This window comes from Helianthus annuus, chromosome 12 (assembly GCF_002127325.2).
Source record: "Helianthus annuus cultivar XRQ/B chromosome 12, HanXRQr2.0-SUNRISE, whole genome shotgun sequence".
Classification (NCBI taxonomy): domain Eukaryota; kingdom Viridiplantae; phylum Streptophyta; class Magnoliopsida; order Asterales; family Asteraceae; genus Helianthus; species Helianthus annuus.
Genome location: NC_035444.2, coordinates 3,577,373 through 3,597,194, shown reverse-complemented (window position 1 = coordinate 3,597,194; position 19,822 = coordinate 3,577,373). Strand labels below are relative to the sequence as shown.

At 34.2% G+C, this 19,822-nt stretch overlaps 1 protein-coding gene across 2 annotated transcripts in view; it reads left to right on the top strand.

Moving 5' to 3' along the window:
* The window catches only part of LOC110877087 (sodium/pyruvate cotransporter BASS2, chloroplastic), a 32,667-nt gene extending 14,268 nt beyond the window's left edge, over positions 1–18,399 (top strand). Inside the window, exons 12-14 of one of the 2 annotated variants that reach the window (XM_035980726.1) lie at positions 8,816–8,905; positions 10,058–10,141; positions 18,254–18,399. In XM_035980726.1, coding sequence (XP_035836619.1) covers positions 8,816–8,905; positions 10,058–10,135 — 168 coding nt within the window. In that variant the 3' untranslated portion in view covers positions 10,136–10,141; positions 18,254–18,399. Of the gene's footprint in view, positions 1–8,815; positions 8,906–10,057; positions 10,142–18,231 lie in introns of both variants that reach the window. The other variant, XM_022125246.2, reaches the window with a different exon arrangement.
* The last annotated feature ends 1,423 nt before the right edge of the window (positions 18,400–19,822 follow it).

Below are 19,822 nucleotides of genomic sequence, written 5' to 3'. Positions count from 1 at the left end.
GAAACGGAACGGCGCCAAATTGTCCATTTCAAGTGAACAACCACTTATACAAACGCGGGTATTATCTTACTGATGGGATCTACCCTACCTGGTCTGTGTTTGTGAAGTCTTTTCCATATCCACACGACTCGAATGAATAAAAGTTCAAGAGGCAACACGAGGCCGCAAGAAAAGATGTGGAACGGGCGTTTGGTGTGTTAAAGTCGAAGTGGGGAATACTAAATCGTCCAATGCGTTCGAAAACGGTGAGAAAGATAAGGTCCATCGTGTATACGTGCCTTATTTTACACAACATGATTATAAAAGACGACGGAAGGGCGATAGCACCGGTACATATTCAAGATCCTCCAGTCGAACCCGTCTTCGATGATACAGCTTATACGGAGCTCATTGACGAAGACACGCATTGGAGACTAAAACACGATCTCGTTGAGCATCTCGGAAGTTTAGATCTGCCTCACCTTGAAGTTGATTCGGACGACGAGTAGTTTGTTTTTATATTTTTCTAGTTTGAATGTATTAGGGGAGTTTAAGAGGGGAGTTGACGTGGCACTGATTGATTGGTTGGGCGTAAGAGAGGGGACTCACCTCTTAGGTGAGCACCCCTTACACCCTAAGAACCCAAGCTCGATTCCTGACATTCCCATTATTTTCTGCGTTACCCCGTGATGATGGGAGGCTAGTCGAAAAGGTGGAGATCGATAGTTCGATCGTTGAACTGAATGGGTTTTACCTCACCACATTGTCGTGTCTTTGGTCGAGTGTTCACAGGCTTCGGCCCTAGGTGAGGGTTTTCCACAGTTTGGAGGCGAGTGTATCCCGATGTGGTGAATTTCGCCATTGCGGATTCGTTGGCCGTTCAAAAAAAAAAAAAACTAACTGGAAGTCCTTGTTCTCTCTCATTGGTCTCTCAGACAACATTTTAGGGTTTCAAAACACTGTAATTAATCGACAATCCACTATGAAATCAGTCAAACTAATGAAGATCAATATCAGGTACACACCCATATTAGTTTTAACCTCGCATTATCATCATAGATTGTGAGACTGAAGATATGGGCTGGATCAGATGTGATGAAGACTATTGGTGAGAAGTGAAAGCATAAACCTAGGGGGAGATTGTAAGGCTTGTATTATTCGTTTACGCTTTAATATTGTTTTGTTAGTGTTTACAAGTATCTAGTATAACTTGTAAACATTTTGATGATTACTAGTGGGTTTGGTAATTGGTTTGGGCTTGGGGTGATTTACCTAGAGACCTATATAAGGACATATTTTGTCCATTATTAGGGGAGACTTCTATATACTATCATAGAAAAACGCAGGAACTCTAGGGTTTATATACTTGAATTGCAAATGAATACAAGTGTGCATTGAGGCCTACACATTGTGTGTTTGTGTGTTCTTGAATCACAACTTTGATTAGATTCCGCCTAATCAAACTGTTTTACTTGATATCATATTGTTAAAGATCCGTCTTGAGACTTACATAATGTATAATATAACGAGTTAAATTTTGTCTCTCGATCCAAACTTTTTTATTCATATCCAACTAAATTGTATCGTTTAAAAGTTTTCTTTTCTAACCCACGAAATTAAGATATAAACAAATTAAGTGTAAGTTCATGAGAATTTGATAATAAAATATTTAAAACGGTGGTTTAATTTGCATGAATTTTATGTGTATATATGCTCATATCATTTAATCCCAACTACGACCATTCGGAACTCTTTCAAGTGATATTCGCGTGAAACCGAAGTTTCACCTCTCCTCAAAACCGTATGGCCAATACAGGGCAATCGTAAACAAAGGAAGTTCAGATAAATCAGTTCGAGTGTCACCTATTAGGGTAGTGTAGTAAGATCGATTATAATTGGAGATTTACTAATATATTTTAATACCGTGACGGGTTAAAAAATATTTTGGACGACTTATACCATAAGTCGTGCGCAATTTAGTAAAATTAAATTGACGTTTGTTCGTGATAAGTTTAAAACTCCTTTCAACTCTCAACACAATTGATTTTAAATACCCTATTAAAACTATGTTAGTTGTTTATCGCAAAATTGATTTTGAACTAATAAACTCTTTATTAATTGCGCTATTAGAGTAAACAAATTTAATTTAAAATCCAAAACTATTTTATCTTTTAATAAAACTCCTTTTATTAAATTACACCAGTGGGGTGCCCGCGCGTTGCAGCGGAGACCGCAACAGTTCAGTTGGTGATTTTAAGGGTGTGCACAATGCGGCGGGAACGCAACACTTAGGTTAGTGATTTTAGGGGTGTGCATCGGGCACTTCGGTTAAGTTTGAGTTCTGTTTTGAGGCATAGCCATATAACAAAACCAAATTAGTTATAAAACATGACATTCTAATGTACGTAGTTGTAAAAAATAAAATTTACTCTTATCTTAGACCTACTAATTGAACAGGTTTCATCTCCTGTTTATGGTAGTTCAGCCCCTTTATCCAAACTAATTATTTTACTTGTTTATGGTAGTTCAGCCCCTTTATCCAAACTAATTATTTTACTTACTATGTGAATAGTTATGAGATAATCAAAATTGGCTTGAACTTGGACTCGACTTATAAAAAAACTTACATGCACAAAGGAAATTTTCACTTGTGTATTGATAGAAAAATTGTGATAAGAAATATATTATAGAAATATAAAAAGTAGTTTAAGTAATAAGAAGATGAACTGATGAAGTATCATAAGAAAACAAAGCGTAAAATAGTAGCCATGTTCTTTCAATAATATAGTCCTACAACAGAAATAAATAATACATACATACATACAACTTAAGGTTAATTTTCTATCTTGGCGGGTTGTTTTAGACCGACTTCCTACAGTAGTGGACTTAGCTCGGCTGAAACATTTCTGTCCCATCGGTTAGATGTAAAATTCGTGACGAGGGTGACGAGTCGGCAGTCCATTTGTTTGTGACATGCAGACTGGCCAAACAGTTATGGGATTTCTTAGCCCATTGGTGGAAGCTCAACTCTTTTTATGCTTTAGAAACAAGGGATCTGCTTACTGTTCAAAATCAAAACCCTGGCTCGGCAAAATGGAAGAAGGTAACTCTGTCACTTATTTAGATTGCTTTGTGGGTTTTGTGGAAGAGCCGAAATGATTTGGTATTCTAACAAAAGCAACCAGTGGTAATTTCTGTAACTACGACGGTAGACTTATTTAGAAAGAAAACTGCGGAGGTGGTGTACCATGGTGATTAAGATCGAACAGAATGGCAATGGGGAGTCATGAAATTGAGATGTGATATATATACTTAAGAGTTGCTCATCATGGCTATTCAATGCTAACATAACAATGTTTAATTTTCATATAATTGCCATAAATCTGATCGGTTATTAGACGTCCTTTCAAATCCCTCCTCGTGGCCCAGTGGGTATCCCCATGTGGTTAAGCTGGGCTGGCTCCTCCTTGGAGGTCACCGGTTCGACTCCCACCTGTGGCATTAGGGGGGGGGACGTCCCAATGATGGCTCGTTTCCTACCGAGGCATGGTTCGGGCTGGAGGGCAACCCGGTTTTACCCAGCTGTTATCCCAGCGAGTCTCTCATGTGGGGGCAGTATGGTTTCCGGGCGGAGGTCAGCTTGCGAGGGGTCGGGGCCCGATCGAACATCGCGTTCCCAGGGGCTGGGCTGACGGGAGATTGTCTTTGACAAGCTCTCGGTGACCTATGGTCAGTATATAGAAAGTCACCTTCCAAAAAAAAAAGACGTCCTTTCATATTTTGAGTCTTGAGATGTCATAAATCCTAATTAATTTTCATATTAAATTTACGTATTAAGTTTTCATTTAATTAATTTTTGCATGTAGAAAGACTTACTAGAGCCAATGATCTCTAGATCAAGTGGTAGAAGGCTTGCATTTCTCTTGAGAGATGCAGGTTCGACTCCCACTTGGTGCAGAGTGAGGCACTGGTGGGCAATGATAGGAGACCCAGGGAAACCTGGGTTGGATCCTTGAGCCAAACGGGTTTTACCGGTAATTTCACTGTCGTGCCCACGGGCGAGTGGGTTACCGGGTTTTCCCCGGAATTGGTGGTGGACTCGGGTTACTCTCGGAGTACTCCGTTTGTTCAGTGGGTGCCCCGAGAGTGCTCGGGATTGAGTTTGTTGGCCGTTCAAAAAAAAAAAGAAAGACTTACTAGAAATTGTTAAACCTAGTGATTTATGTTCATTAAGTTGGGTAACGATTCATTAACTTATCATGGTGCATAAAGACAAATTTACCCCTCAAACATAATTAATATATGCATTTTGTGTTGTATCCTAAGCATTTCTACTTGTACCTCTTAAATTTTAAGAAGTTCTTGAGGAAATATTTTATAATATAGTATAGTATAGAATCTATAGATTACATTGCCGAGTTAACTTAAAACACCTCTTAATATATCTAACCACACCTAAATTAACTCGAGTTAAAATTGGCAAGTTAACTTACGTTGCCAGAGTAAACTTAAAACTCCTTTTTTGTATAATTTCCTAAATAATATATCCAACAATACATAATTAAAAGTAATAAACTGAGTCTCTAGTGTGGTTTGTTTGTTTTGTTCAAGCCATTGAACGACTCCTGAACCAGTCTAAAAGGGGACAAAGATTAACTTTTTATCGTGTTGGCTCTTACTTAGTCCAAGATCTCTATCTTCACGTTCGGTCTGTCTTTGTCTTCGGTCTTCAATATCTTGTGACATAGGGACTATCGGAGAAACGAGTGTACAAACGGTGGGGATCAAGGATGTAATTTTAGAAAGGTGATGACTATAGGAAAAATTTCAACAAACTAGGGATTATCCGGACATTTTCTTTAAATTGATTGTTCTCTGTTAGAACAATCAATGGCTATACACAAATCACTAGGAGTATTATTCCTAGTGTGAGAAAAAGAGAGGGCAATTTGTGAGAGGGGCATTCTGTTTGTACTTTTTAATGTCAATTTAAATAGACTCTGTGATCACTTCATCTTTATCATTGTTTATTGTTTAGTTTTAGTGTGAATTGATCTAATTAATATAAAAATAAAAGATAACATGTAATAAAAATTAATATATATCAAATCTAACTCGTAAACTTTAATCTTATATTAATCTCATGATACTTACCATAGTAAATCGCATTTAAACATCAAATTATTTAACCACTTGGGCTAGCTCAAGTGGCCACCGACATCCTTGCTAAAGTCTCTCGGGGACCCTCATTTGGAGAGGTCTCGGGTTCGATCCCACTCGAGTACGACTAGAGGATATTTTCTGCCAAGAATCTTTGTTGGGTAGTGAACTGGGAGGGGAGATCCCCTCTGCGGTGGGGGTTACCGTGCAAATTAACCTTCTTTACCATAATAAAGTTCAAAATATTTATTAAACTCACAATTGGGGCCCTTCGTTATTTTGTGAAGATCAAAACAGTTAAGCCTCAAATAAGTTTTGGTTAACATCGCATTTAAACATCAAATTATTTTTATATTTTCTTTATTATTTATAAAAAAGAAAAGAAGGCCTATAAATCAATTTATTATATGATATATAATCGTTAAGAAATTACAAACTATGACTCTTTGATATCGATGGCTACTTTCATACCCTTTGAACAATGAATTGTGCAAATGAAATAGTAAATTTTAACTTTATAAAGGACTGAAAAGAAGCCGTCTACGTCAAAAACGGGCGGGATAACAGCGGTGGTGTTGCATGTGTCGTACGCCTCCTTTGATGATACTTCTCCGACATTATATTTTCGTTCTTTAATCACCCAATAAAAATGATCGCCTTTGATGAATTTCTTTCCTTTGGTCCATGCTTCATAATGGTTGGGGTTTTGAGGCATAGACCACCCTTTGGCACCACCGACTACATAGGAAGTTACAGCCAACGTTGTGGGAAAATGCATACATGCGATCACGATGGTCGTAACCACCGTAAAAGTTAGTCTCAAAGATGCCATATATGATCCTTTAGTTAAAGGGCTGTATGGTTGATTTGTACTTATAGACTAAGGGTGGTAAGAAAGAAGTTTTGGTTTTCCAACTAGAATTCACACCTAACTTTTAGGAATCCTTCAACATGCAATCTAACTTTTCTAGCAGTGTAATGGAACCTCAAACTAAACTTACACACATACACACACACACACACATATATATATATATATAGGGAGCCGCTAGAATGAGAACCACCTCGAGTTGTAAGAACCGCGAGAACTACACCCCACGGAGCGCCGTTCGCCATGATTTTTTTTTACAAGTAGATGTGTATATTATAAACACAGCCGTAAAAAATCATGGCGAACGGCGCTCCGTGGGTGTAGTTTTTTACACCACAAGTTTGGTGAAAAAAAAAAGAAAAAAGAAAAAAAATTAAAAAACACCAAACTTGTGGTGTAAAAAACTACACCTCACGGAGCGCCGTTCGCCATGATTTTTTACGGCTGTGTTTATAATATACACATCTACTTGTAAAAAAAAAATCATGGCGAACGGCGCTCCGTGGGGTGTAGTTCTCGCGGTTCTTACAACTCGAGGTGGTTCTCATTCTAGCAGCCCCATATATATATATATATATATATATATATATATATATATATATATATATATATATATATATATATATAGGGGAAAGATAAATCGAAAACCCATGTGAGTTGAGAAAACCCAAATAAACCCTATGTAACATTTTTATTTTTTTCTAAAAAAAATAGGGAATGTAACATAAATGTACACGGACCTATTTATGAAAAAAAATGTAAAAAACGCTTACTAGTTTTTTTTTAAAAAAAATGTTGAAAATTTGTATGTTAATTTTTTTGGGCATAGATATTATGTAACCTGAAATTTGTAACATTTTTTAAAAAAAAAAACTACTCGGTGTTTTTTTGTGTTTCTTTTTTAAAAATGTTCAAATATATGTATATTACATTTCCAATTTTTTTTAAAAATGTTTCTTGAGTTTACATGGGTTTTTACAAAGGTTTTCTAAGTTTTCTCAACTCAAGTTATATATATATATATACTAGCAGGATGCCCACGTCATGTGGGGGGGTGTGATACATCGCATTGCGATACCTGTTTTTGAAAGTTTTCTTATGCATATAATATTTATTGTAGCATCATTGTGACAGATATACATTAAAAGGCGAAGGAAGTAGGGAATCCATTTCATTATGTTGTGCATGGTTAGGTCAGTTCTGTTATTATCCTCAACCGAAGCCGAAGCCAAAGTCATTCGTTAGTCTATTTTATTAATCAATCGGTTTTCGGTTAATCACGTTGATTTATTCGGTTATATTGACGGTTTTTGGTTTGGTTTATTTAATTTCGGTTAATAAAAAAAACCAAACTTGGGCTAAAACTTTTGCTTAGAAATATATGAAATTGAGGTATAAATACAAGAAATGAAAGTATAAATATATGAAATAAAGACATAACATACGAGATATATGAACTGGAAATATAAAACCTAGAAATATATGAAAATATCAATGATTCGGTTCGGATCAGCTAATTTTGGTTAAACGAGAGTACAAAAAAATTGATAAACGGTTTTGGTTAATTTGGTTTCCAGTTATTTCAGTTTTTGGTTGATTTTGGTTCGATTTGGCTTAGATTAACGATTTAGTCATTGCTCATCAGTAACCCGGTTTTGGTTAATAAACGATAGGCGTGTGCGCGAGGCGGCGGGAAACAAAAACATTGCCAGGGTGTGCATTCTTCGGTTGGTTAGATTATTATCATCAACCAAAATCGAGGTCATCGATTAGTCTGTTTTATTAACCAATTCGTTTTCAGTTAATCAGTTTGGTTTATTTTGTAAGATTGACGATTTTTGGTTTGATTCATTAAATTTCAGTTAATAGCCAAAACCAAACTTAGGCTAAAACATTTGATTAGAAATACATGAAGTTTAGGAACAAATACATGAAATGGATGTATAGGTTTATGAAATGGAGGTATAAATACATAAAATGAGGATATAAATATGAAATAAATGAACCCAGGGTACAAAAGGTAGAAATATATAAAAATATGAATGACAATAGTCCATCTGTCTCATTAAAAGTGTCACTTTTTGTCCCTTTTCTAAAAGGACGAGTGACATAGAATAGCAATATACTTTTGCTTTTGTTTGGTTTTGGTAAATTATGCTTTTTTTTTAATCTATTTTGTAAGTATAAGTTTTGGAACAACCGCTATTGGTGATTAAAGTTTTGAGCAAAGTACTAAAGTAGGTTATTCAAAATTTTAGATTTGGTCCATGGCTTTTCGAAAGTACACGGATAGTCCAGGTGGTTAGCACTTTGTAACGAATTTAGTCCCCAAGTTTTTGCCAAAAGTACATGGATGGTCCTTGTGGTTTGCACTTTGTAACGCATTTAGTCCCTAACTTGGATCACCTGAAACCATTAGATTTGTTGGCTGGGGACTAAATGTTTTACAAAGTGCAAACCACAGGAACTATGCGTTTACTTTTGGAAAGCTATGACCAAATCCAAAATTTTGGAAAACCACAGGGACTATCCATGTACTTTACTCTTATGAATAATTACTGCGTTAAATATGATTTGCACAAACTACATTTTTAAATAAAACTATGCTCTTCTAAAATTGAAATGTTTAGAAGATTTTAAGCATTAAAAATACACTTTCATCGCTTTTGACCATTTCCATCTGGATACAACCCAAATCGACCCGTTTATAAGTAAACGGGTCGAAATTGATACCTCTACATTGTCTTCTAACAAACGAAGATTAACCCACGAAACAGAAACTTCATTAACTTTTTGTGTCTACAGAGTTCTGCCCTAGGGTTTTTGCTTGCTCAAAAACATTTCACCAATCCTCTCGTAGCCGTACCTTCTGCCGTTAGCGTTGTTTGCATGGCGGTACAAACCTTTTTCCCTTTTCTTCAAAATTTTAACTTAACTAGAATTACGACCCGCCGCAATGCGGCGGGGATTCTTTAGTTATAACTAAGTCGATTTAGGACGCTCACGTTATGTTGAACCTGTCAAACGGGAAAAAAATAGACGATGTAAAAACGTTCACCCACACACGCACGTTGCGTCGTGTTAACTCGCAAAATTTAGAATGAAACGTAAAAACACTAAACCAGAGACGCACGTTGCGATGTGTTAAGTCACAAAATTTTGAACGAAGCATAAAGCGAAAAATTTGTGGAAAATGAAAACTATAAAGGACCAAAGTTGAAAGTAAAAAAAATTGTGAAGATAGATTGCAAAAGACAAAAAGTTTTGTGTTAAAAGTAAAAAAAAAAACAAATAGTTTTGAGTTAAAAGTAATTTATGAAACACTTTTGGATGAAAAGTAAAAAAATCAATTTTTTTTTGAAGAACCCTTAAAGCCAAGGTTACAACAACCATATGCATAACCATTTTTTCTTTGAAAAACCCCCAAAGCCGAGATTACAACACATAAGTAAAAAAAATTATGAAACACTTTTGGGTGAAAAGTAAAAAAATCAATTTTTTTTTTTTTTGAAAAACCCTTAAGGCCAAGGTTACAACAACCATATGCATAACCATTTTTTTTTTTGAAAAACCCCCAAAGCCAAGATTACAACACATAAGTAAAAAAAATCAAAGTGGTTAAATCGCAAAAGATGAAAACTTTTGAATTAGAAGTAAAAAATCAAATTAATCAAATGGGTTAAATTACCATATATTAAAACTTTAAACTTAAATTGTCAAAGATTAAATCTTTAGGGTTAAAAAGGAAACAAAGATTAAAAATTTTAAACTTAAATTGTCAAAGAATAAAACTTTAGGGTAAATTGTCAAAGATTAAAACTTTAGGGTTAAAAAAGAAACAAAGATTAAAAGTTTATACTTAAATTGTCAAACATTAAAACTTTAGGGTTAAAAATGAAAATTTCCATTTTTTTTTTTTGAAAAACTCCCATAGCTAATATTACAACACATATATGCATAGTTATGTTGCTTTTTTATAGTGTTTAATAAGTTCTTTTCCGTTCCGAAAATAATTTAATTTATTGCATTTTTTTTTATTAAATGCAGCTTGGTGGAAGTGCGTTAGCTGTGTATTGGAGGAACCAACCTATTCCTGTTGATGACAAAGATGATTTCAAGGAGTAAAAAAAGGTTGTAGCTTTCTGTTTTCTTGTATTCGGGTTTGACCATTTTCAGATTTCTGCGAAGAAAGACCGAACGTTAGGCGATTATATGATGTTGTAAGAACGTTTTCGATTTGTTCAGGAAGGGATTTTGGTAGTTAATGTGTTGCTAGTTGTATGCTTTTGTGTTGGATCAGTGAAGCTGCAAGTGAAATCAGTTTTTAGTGTTTAATGTTTCTTTTCTTTAAGACTGGTCGGTATGGGGGACGTCCCGGGCCGGCGACGGGCCTACACACCGGCCCCCTAGGACCGTCCGCGTCCTCTTCGTCCGCCCACAGCCGATCTCACCGGGCCACCTCCTCTCACATAAACCTATACATACATACACATATATACATAAAGGGGTTCATCCCCCACCCCTTTGGTCCATCCCCTTTAGGTACATCCTCACACCCGCTTACGTGGCGGTCTACGTGGCGGCCCATCCCCTTGAGGATGACCCTCACCATACCTTCCAGTCTAAGTGAAAATTATTTTCAAAAAGGAAATGGTAAGACTCATAATTATGAATCCAGAATTGAACAATGAAACACCTATTTGTATGCTAGTTTTATATTTGACTTTTTTGACAAAAAAAACATTTAACAATATTCTTTAGGTTGACTTAGCTATTTTTTTTAGTTTCACGGGCTTATGACAAAAAAAAAAAAAAAAAAAAAAAAAAAAAAAACCAACTTAAATTGACTCATTCATAACATAAATATATCAAAATTGACATTCTTTAGCAATTGTTAACAATATTTTTAGCTTGACTGAGCTACTTTTAAAACTTTTCGTAAGTTTTTAAAAATTTGGCAAATTGAATTTTAATAATCCGAACTGGCTCTTTGTGGCCGAGAATAATCCCAACTCAGTTAATTACCCACAATAATCTGAACTCTTCCATTTTGTTTGTAAAATAGTCCGTCGTTAAAAAAATAAAGGAGTTAAGTTTTTTTTTTTTTTTTTCCAAATTACAAACCGATGTTTTGGGCTTTTGATCAGAACGAGGATACGAATCGATTGATGTAAAATTTATCTCGAAACAGTGCTCGAAATCCATACATGCCATGTACCTTAGTCCTCAGTGGTTGTAATAATCACTACAAGATTCAACATAAAAGATGCCATATTTGATACTTGAGTGAATGCAGGGGCGGACCCAATGCTTTAGCAGCCATAGCACGGGCTACGGCTTAAGTGCGCATTCATAGTGTATTCTTTTCCGGTTTTATACCAATGATATCCCTAAAATAATACAAGGATACCCTAAACCATCCGTAACTTGTAGAATAAGGGAGCCCGATTAAAACAGTGGCCCAATTGCCCAAATTATTATAATATGATTGAAATTGTGGCCCAATTAGTTAGGTATTTGTTTTGATTGATTTATTTATTGTCCTTTTTTTTATATTGTATGATTGCACGGTAAAAAAATTTTTTTGGATATCCCTGATTTAATGGGCTAGTTCCGCCACTGAGTGAAAGGCTGTTGGGTTTGATATGTACTTCAAACTTGAGGGTAATAAGAAAGAAGTTTCAGGGGAACGCCAGAGAGTGTTTAGCTCTTGTAGTGGCACAACGTCTATTAAGTGGCAGACGGTGGTATGGTTTTCTGGGGGAACGCCCAAGCCAAACTCTGAAGCCAGTGTGGACCCAGTTAAGACAATATGACTGGAATGAAGCAACGGAGCTCTACAATTTAGGAAATGCGGTGGCCTAACACATCTAAAAAAAAAGGAAGTTTTGGTTTTCTAACCAACATTCACACCTAATGCTTAGGAATCCTGTAACAAGAAATCTAACTCTTTTTGTGGTAAACGTAATGTTGTACTTTCTCAATTATATTAAATTGACACGTTTTATAAAATATAGTATATAACTTCTTGTAATATAATCCTCAAATGAACCTACACCTCGTTTTATAAAATATAGTATTTACACTTCTTGTTATATAATCCTCAAATGAACCTACTGCTATTAACCAGATTTTTTTTTCTTGTAAACCTGTTTTTCCTATAATTTATTAGATTCATTAGGGAGATACTCATGTACATTTGACGAGCCGACTCGTTCCGAGTGTGTTTAATAAAAAAAAATCAAAGACAACGAAGCTTATTATGAACTTCATATAAATTTATTGATTTTTTTAGATAGTATAGTAAATATAATGCATATATGTGCTACATTCATGTAGTTATACTTATGTGTGTCACGTGTGTATTATCCTTGGGATAGTTAATGCTAAATGAGATTAGGCTTGTTTGAAATGTATTGCACATATGTGATACATATATTTAATATTTGTAGTTCACATGCCTATCTTTGGGATAGTTTATGTTAAATGATATTAGACTTACTTGAAATGTATTGCACATATGTGATACATATATATTTGTAGTTCACATGTGTATTATGCTTGGGAGCATTAAAGCTAAATGATAATAGGATTGTTTGCAGTTTATTGCACATATGTGATACATATATAATATATTTGTGTTTCACTTGTGTATTATGATTGGGATAGTCAATGTTGACTGATATTAGGCTTGTCTGCCATGTATTTCACATATGCGATTAGTTGTACAACATATATGTAGTAGTTGTTTTTAATATTGGAATTATAATATTGGTGCATAGGTATATGTATACTACATATGTATAATGTATTAGAAGTTTGCAAACCTAATATCGATGCGCATGATTAGTTGTACTGCATATATGTAGTAGTTTTTTGAACATTGGAATTATAATGTTGTTGCCTAAGTATAGGCAAGGTTGGAGAACTCGCTAGTCGCTAGCGGGTCGGTACTGAGGTAGGGACTAGCGACTACTCGGGATTACTCGGGATTAATCGGATCGGACTTTTTATGTATAATTTTAAGTTTTTAAAGATATATACATATATTTTTATAGGTAATTTTTTTAAGTGGACAAGTTTTGACCGGAATCTGGGAGGTTTTGGCCGGAATATGTGTTTTTTTCCGATTTTTTCTGATTTTTTTTTGTTTTTTCCCGATTTTTTCCGATTTTTTCCGACCGACTAGTCGCGATTAGGGCCGACTAGGGCCGATTAGGGCCGACTAGGCCGACTAGCGATTTTTTTACTGATTAGCTGAACACATTCGTAATGAGTATGGGTCTAGTAGGTGTACTAGGAAGGAAGCGAGGTACTGAGTTTAGCATCGAAGCGCTAGCAGACCCAAAAGCTAGCACGGAAAATAGGGAGCATTGCGCCTTAGTCGACTTCCAAGGCTGACAGCTAGTTGCTTTCTGGTGAGTTGCTATCGCTCCTCTCCTTTCAGTCGAGCTAGGAACTAGTACCTGAAACTTACAATCTCGAGCTCTAGGGCTTACTGCTTAACTTAATAAATACTACTTGTAGGCTTACTCCTAGTACCAGCGACTAGTCAGCGATTAATCGCCGGCTAGTCGCGATTTTTGCAACCATGAGTATAGGTACTACATTTGTGTAGTGTATTAAAAGCTCGTAAACATAATAATACCAATGCACATGATTAGTTGTAATGCATATATGTAGTATTGTTTTAACATGGGAATATGAATGATATTGAATGAGTTTAGTTATATTGCATATATGTAGTGTATTAAAAGTTTGCAAAAATAATATCAATGCACTTATTTAGTTGTATTACATATATGTAGTATTGTTTGAAACCGAGGTTCCACCTCTCCTCGAAACCGTATGGCCAATACAGGGCAATTGTAAACAAAGGAGGTTCAGATAAATCGGTTCGAGTGTCACCTATTTAGAGTAGCGCAGTAAGATAGATTATAATTGGAGAGTTACTAATATATTTAATTACCGTGACGGGTTAAAAAAATTTTGGACGACTCATACCATGAGATAAGTCGTGCAATTTAGTAAAATTAAACTGACGTTTGTTCGTGATAAGTTTGAAATTCCTTTGAACTCTCAACACAATTGATTTTAAATACCCTACTAAAACTACGTTAGTTGTTTATTGCGAAATTGATTTTGAATTAATTAACTCTTTATTAATTACGCTATTACACTAAACAAATTTAATTTAAAATCCAAAACTATTTCTTTTAATAAAACTCATTTTATTAAATTACATTGTCGAGTTAACTTAAAACACCTTTTAATTGATATATCTAGCTAGGGGAAGGATCCACTAAAAAGTGAATTTTGCCTAAGTAGCCTAAGAAGGATTGTGATAATGACATGTGGCACTCCTAATAAATAGAAATGAAGGGCATTTTAGTCGTTATAAATAGGAGTGAAAATAACATGTGACACCTCTTTTGTTTTTTAAAAATACAACAAAAAAATCTAGTAAAAAATCTAGCACAAAAAATCTAGTATAAAAAAATATAGCACAAAAAATGTAGTACAAAAAATATAGCACCAAAAAATTCAGCAAACAAATGTAGTACAAAAAAATCTAGCACAAAAAATTGAGAAAAAAATTAAGATAAAAAAATCCAGCACAAAAAATTTAGCACAAAAATATAGTACAAAAATCCAGCAAAAAAATGTTATACAGCATAGAAATACAACACATTTTAGTGGGTTTTTTTAGTGTTCATATTTTATATAGCAATATGGTACTCAAATTAAAGATAAAAAGACGCTCGATTTTACGGTGAAATTTTTATGAAAAAATAATGCCGTGTAAAAAAATTATGAACGTTTAAAAAATGAGGGTGGAATATGCATGTGCCTTGCATGTGGAGAGAGAAAGTCCATAAATAAGATTTTACCAAGATACCCTTGCACTCCTCTTTTCTCCTACACTTTATCTTAACCATTGATTTGAAAAATGAATGTTAAGATTCCTTCTCATCCTGGCAAAATCAACTTTTTATTTGATTTTACCCCTGTCTAGCTATACCTAACTTAACTCGAGTTAACATTGGCAAGTTAACTTACGTTGCCAGAGTAAACTTAAAACTCCTTTTATTTTTGTATTATTTCCTAAATAATATATCCAACAATACATAAATAAAAGTAATAAACTGAGTCTCTAGTGTGATTTGTTTGGTTTCGTTCTTGAATGATACTAGAACCAGTCTAAAAAGGGACACAAATTAACTTTTTATCTTGTTGGCTCTTACTTTTACTTAGTCCAAGATCTCTATCTTCACGTTCGGTCTGTCTTTGTCTTCGGTCTTCAATATTTTATGGCATAGAGACTATTGGAGAAACGAGTGTGCAAACGTTGGATATCAAGGTTGTAATTTTAGAAAGGTGGAGACTATATATGAAATTACAACAAACCAGGAATTATTCGGGCATTTTTCTTAAATAGATTGTTCTCTGTTAGAACAATCAATGGCTATACACAAATCACTAAGAGTATTATTCCTAGTGTGAGAAAAAGAGGGAGCAATTTGTCAGAGGGGCATTCTGTTTGTACTTTTTAATGTCAATTTAAATAGAATCTTTGATCACTTCATCTTTATCATTGTTTATTGTTTAGTTTTAGTGTGAATTGATCTAATTAATATAAATATAAAAGATACACCAAAGGGCCATTACCACTTTGATAGGTGGTAGAGGCTTTGTGTTTCTTATGGAGTGACCAGGGTTCAATTTTTGACATAGGGTAAAATTTGGTGTAATTTAAGAGTAGTGTTATGTAACCTTTGTCGTTCAAAAATAAATAAATAAATAAAAGATAACATGTAATAAAAAATAATATATATCATAAACTTTAATCTTATATTAATCTCATGTATACTTACCATAGTAAAGTTCAAAATATTTATTAAAATCACAATTGGGCCCTTCGTTATTTTGTGAAGATCAAAATAGTTAAGCCTAAAATAAGTTTTGGTTAACGTGACATTTAAACATCAAATTATTTTTATATTTTCTTTATTATTTATAAAAAAGAAAAGAAGGCCTATAAATCAATTTATTATTTGATATACAATGGTTAAGAAATTACAAACTACGACTCTTTGATATCGATGGCTACTTTCATACCCTTTGAACAATGAATTGTGCAAATGAAATAGTAAATTTTAGCTTTATTAGGGATTAGAATGAGGCCGTCTATTTCAACAAGGGGCGGTATAACAGCGGTGGTGTTGCATGTGTCGTACGCCTCCTTTGATGATACTTCTCCGACATTATATTTTCCTTCTTTAAACTCCCAATAAAAATGATCGCCTTTGATGAATTTCTTTCCTTTGGTCCAAGCTTCATAATGGTTGGGTTTTTGAGGTACAGACCACCCTTTGGCGCCACCGACTACATAGCCGGTTGCAGCCAACGTCGTGGGAAAATGCATACATGCGATCACAATGGTCGTAACCACCGTAAAAGTTAGTCTCAAAGATGCCATATATGATCCTTTAGTTATAGGGCTGTATGGTTGATTTGTACTTATAGACTAAGGGTGGTAAGAAAGAAGTTTTGGTTTTCCAACTAGAATTCACACCTAACTTTTAGGAATCCTTCAACATGAAATCTAACTTTTCTAGCAATGTAATGGAACCTCAAACTAAAGTTACACACACATATATATATACTAGCAGGATCCCACGTGAGGTGGCGGGTGTGATACATCGCATTGCGATACTCGTTTCTGAAAGTTTTCTTACTCATATAATATTTATTGTAGCATCATTGTGATAGATATACATCAAAAGGCGAAGTAAGTGGGGAATCCATTTCATTGTGTTTGCATGGTTCGGTCAGTTCCGTTATTATCCTCAATCGAAGCCGAAACCAAAGTCATTGGTTAGTCTATTTTATCAATCAATCGGTTTTCGGTTAATCACGTTGATTTATTCGGTTATATTGACGGTTTGTTGTTTGGTTTATTTAATTTCGGTTAATAAAAAAACCAAACTTGGGATAAAACTTTTGTTTAGAAATATATGAAATTGAGGTATAAATACAAGAAATGAAAGTATAAATATATGAAATAAAGACATAAAATACGAGATACAAGAACAGGAGGTATAAAACCTAGAAATATATGAAAATATCAATGATTCGGTTCAGATCAGCTAATTTTGCTTAAACGAGAGTACAAAAAAATTGATAAACGGTTTTTGGTTAATTTGGTTTCCAGTTATTTCAATTTTTGGTTGATTTTGGTTCGGTTTGGCTTAGGTTAACGATTTAGTTATTGCTCACCAGTAACCGGTTTTGGTTAATAAACAATAGGCGCGCGCGCGATGCGGCGAGAAACAAAAACATTGCAAGGGTGTGCATTCTTCGGTTGGTTAGATTATTATCATCAACCGAAATCGAGGTCATCGATTAATCTGTTTTATTAACCAATTCGTTTTCAGTTAACCACTATTGTTTATTTTGTTAGATTGACGATTTTTGGTTTGATTCATTTGGTTAATAGCCAAAACCAAACTTAGGCTAAAACATTTGACTAGAAATACATGAAATTTATGTACAAATATATGAAATGGATGTATAGGTTTATGAAACGGAGGTATAAATACATAAAATGGGGATATAAATATGAAATACATGAACCGAGGGTACAAAAGCTAGAAATATATAAAAATATGAATGGTTCTATCAGTTAATTTTGGTTAAATGACGGTACAAAAAATCGATAACCGTTTTTGGTTAATTCAGGTTTCGGTTGATTAGTTTTCAGTTAATTCAGCTTTTGGTTGATTTCGGTTCGGTTTTGGTTAACAGTTCAGTTATTACTCACCTTTAGACATTGTTAATTATGTAACATATCAGTTTTTTAATTAAAAAACTATAGCAATACTCTACTCAAATTAAAGAGAATAAAATACTCGTTTATATGGTGTAATTTTAAAAAATAAAATATTAATGTACCAAAAAGTTATGACCATTTAAAAATCATGAGGGGGGGGGGGGGTGTTAGGTTTTCATAAGGGGAAAATTTTAAATACTAACTAATTATCTATAATTTTGTTAAAGATGAGGGATTAAAGTGTAATCTAGATGGGAGGATTAAAATGACGATATTTAATCACTTAAAATTCTCTACCTATTAAACATTATGGGATAAAGACTAAGTACGTTGGGTTTTAATCATTGTACACTAGGGCCTCGTCTACTTGGAGTTTTTAATGACAAAGATGATTTCAAGGAGTAAAAAAGGTTGTAGCTTTCTGTTTTCTTGTATTCGGGTTTGACCAATTTCAGCTTTCTGCGAAGAAAGACCGAACGTTAGGCGATTATGCGTTATTTGATGTTGTAAGAACGTTTTCGATTTGTTCAGGAAGAGTAGGGATTTTGGTAGTTAATGTGTTGCTAGTTGTATGCTGTTGTGTTGGATCAGTGAAGCTGCAAGTGAAATCAGTTTTTAGTGTTTAATGTTTCTTTTCTTTAAGTGAAAATTGTTTCAAAAAGGAAATGGTAAGACTCATAATTATGAATCCAGAATTGAACAATGAAACAACTATTTGTATGCTAGTTTTATATTTGACTTTTTTGACAAAAAACATTTAACAATATTCTTTAGGTTGACTTAGCTATTTTTTTAGTTTTACGGGATTATGACAGAAAAAAAAAAAAAAACAACTTAAATTGACTCATTCATAACATAAATATATCAAAATTGACATTCTTTAGCTATTGTTAACAATATTTTTAGGTTGACTGAGCTACTTTTAAAACTTTTCACCAGTTTTTAAAAATTTGGCAAATTGAAATTTAATAATCTAAACCGGCTCTTTGTGACCGAGAATAATCCCGACTCAGTTAATTACCCACGATAATCTGAACTCTTCCATTTTGTTTGTAAAATAGTCTCTCGTTAAAAAAACATAAAGGTGTTAAGTTTTTTTTTTCAAAATTAGAAACCGATGTTTAGCAGCCATAGCACGGGCTACGGCTCAAGTGCGTATTCATAGGGTATTTTTATTTTTTTTTCTGTTTTTATACCAAAGATACCCCTAAAATAATACAAGTATACCCTAACCAACCCAAACTTGTAGAATAAGGGAGCCGATTGAAACAGTGGCCCAATTGCCCAAATTATTTATAATATGATTGAAATTGTGGCCCAATTAGTTAGGTATTTGATTTAACTAATTTATTTGTTTTGGTTTTTTTATATTGTATGATTGCACATTAAAAAAAATTGGGATACCCCAGATTTAATGGGCTAGTTCCGCCACTGAGTGAAAGGCTGTAGGGTTTGATTTGTACTTCGAACTTGAGGGTAATAAGAAAGAAGTTTCGGGGGAACGCCAGAGAGTGTTTAGCTCTTGTAGTGGCACAATAGCTGTTAAGTGGCAGTCGGCTGTATGGTTTCCCAGAGGAACACCCAAGCCAAACTCTGAAGCCAGCGTGGCTTCAGTTAAGACAATATGGCTGGAGTGGAGGAACGGAGCTCTCCAATTTGGGAAGTATGGTGGCCTAACACAAGAAAGTCGTCTTTAAAAAAAAAAAAGAAAGAAGTTTCGGTTTTCTAACCAACATTCACACCAAATTCTTAGGAATCCTGTAACAAGAAATCTAACTCTTTTTGTGGTAAACGTAATGTTGTACTTTCTAAATTATATTAATTTGACACTTTTTATAAAATATAGTATTTATACTTCTTGTTATATAATCCTCAAATGAACCTACACCTTTTATAAAATATAGTATTTACACTTTTTACCCTCCTCAGACCCTACCTTAGCTTTGCTATTGATGGGATTTACTAAGTATGATGATGAT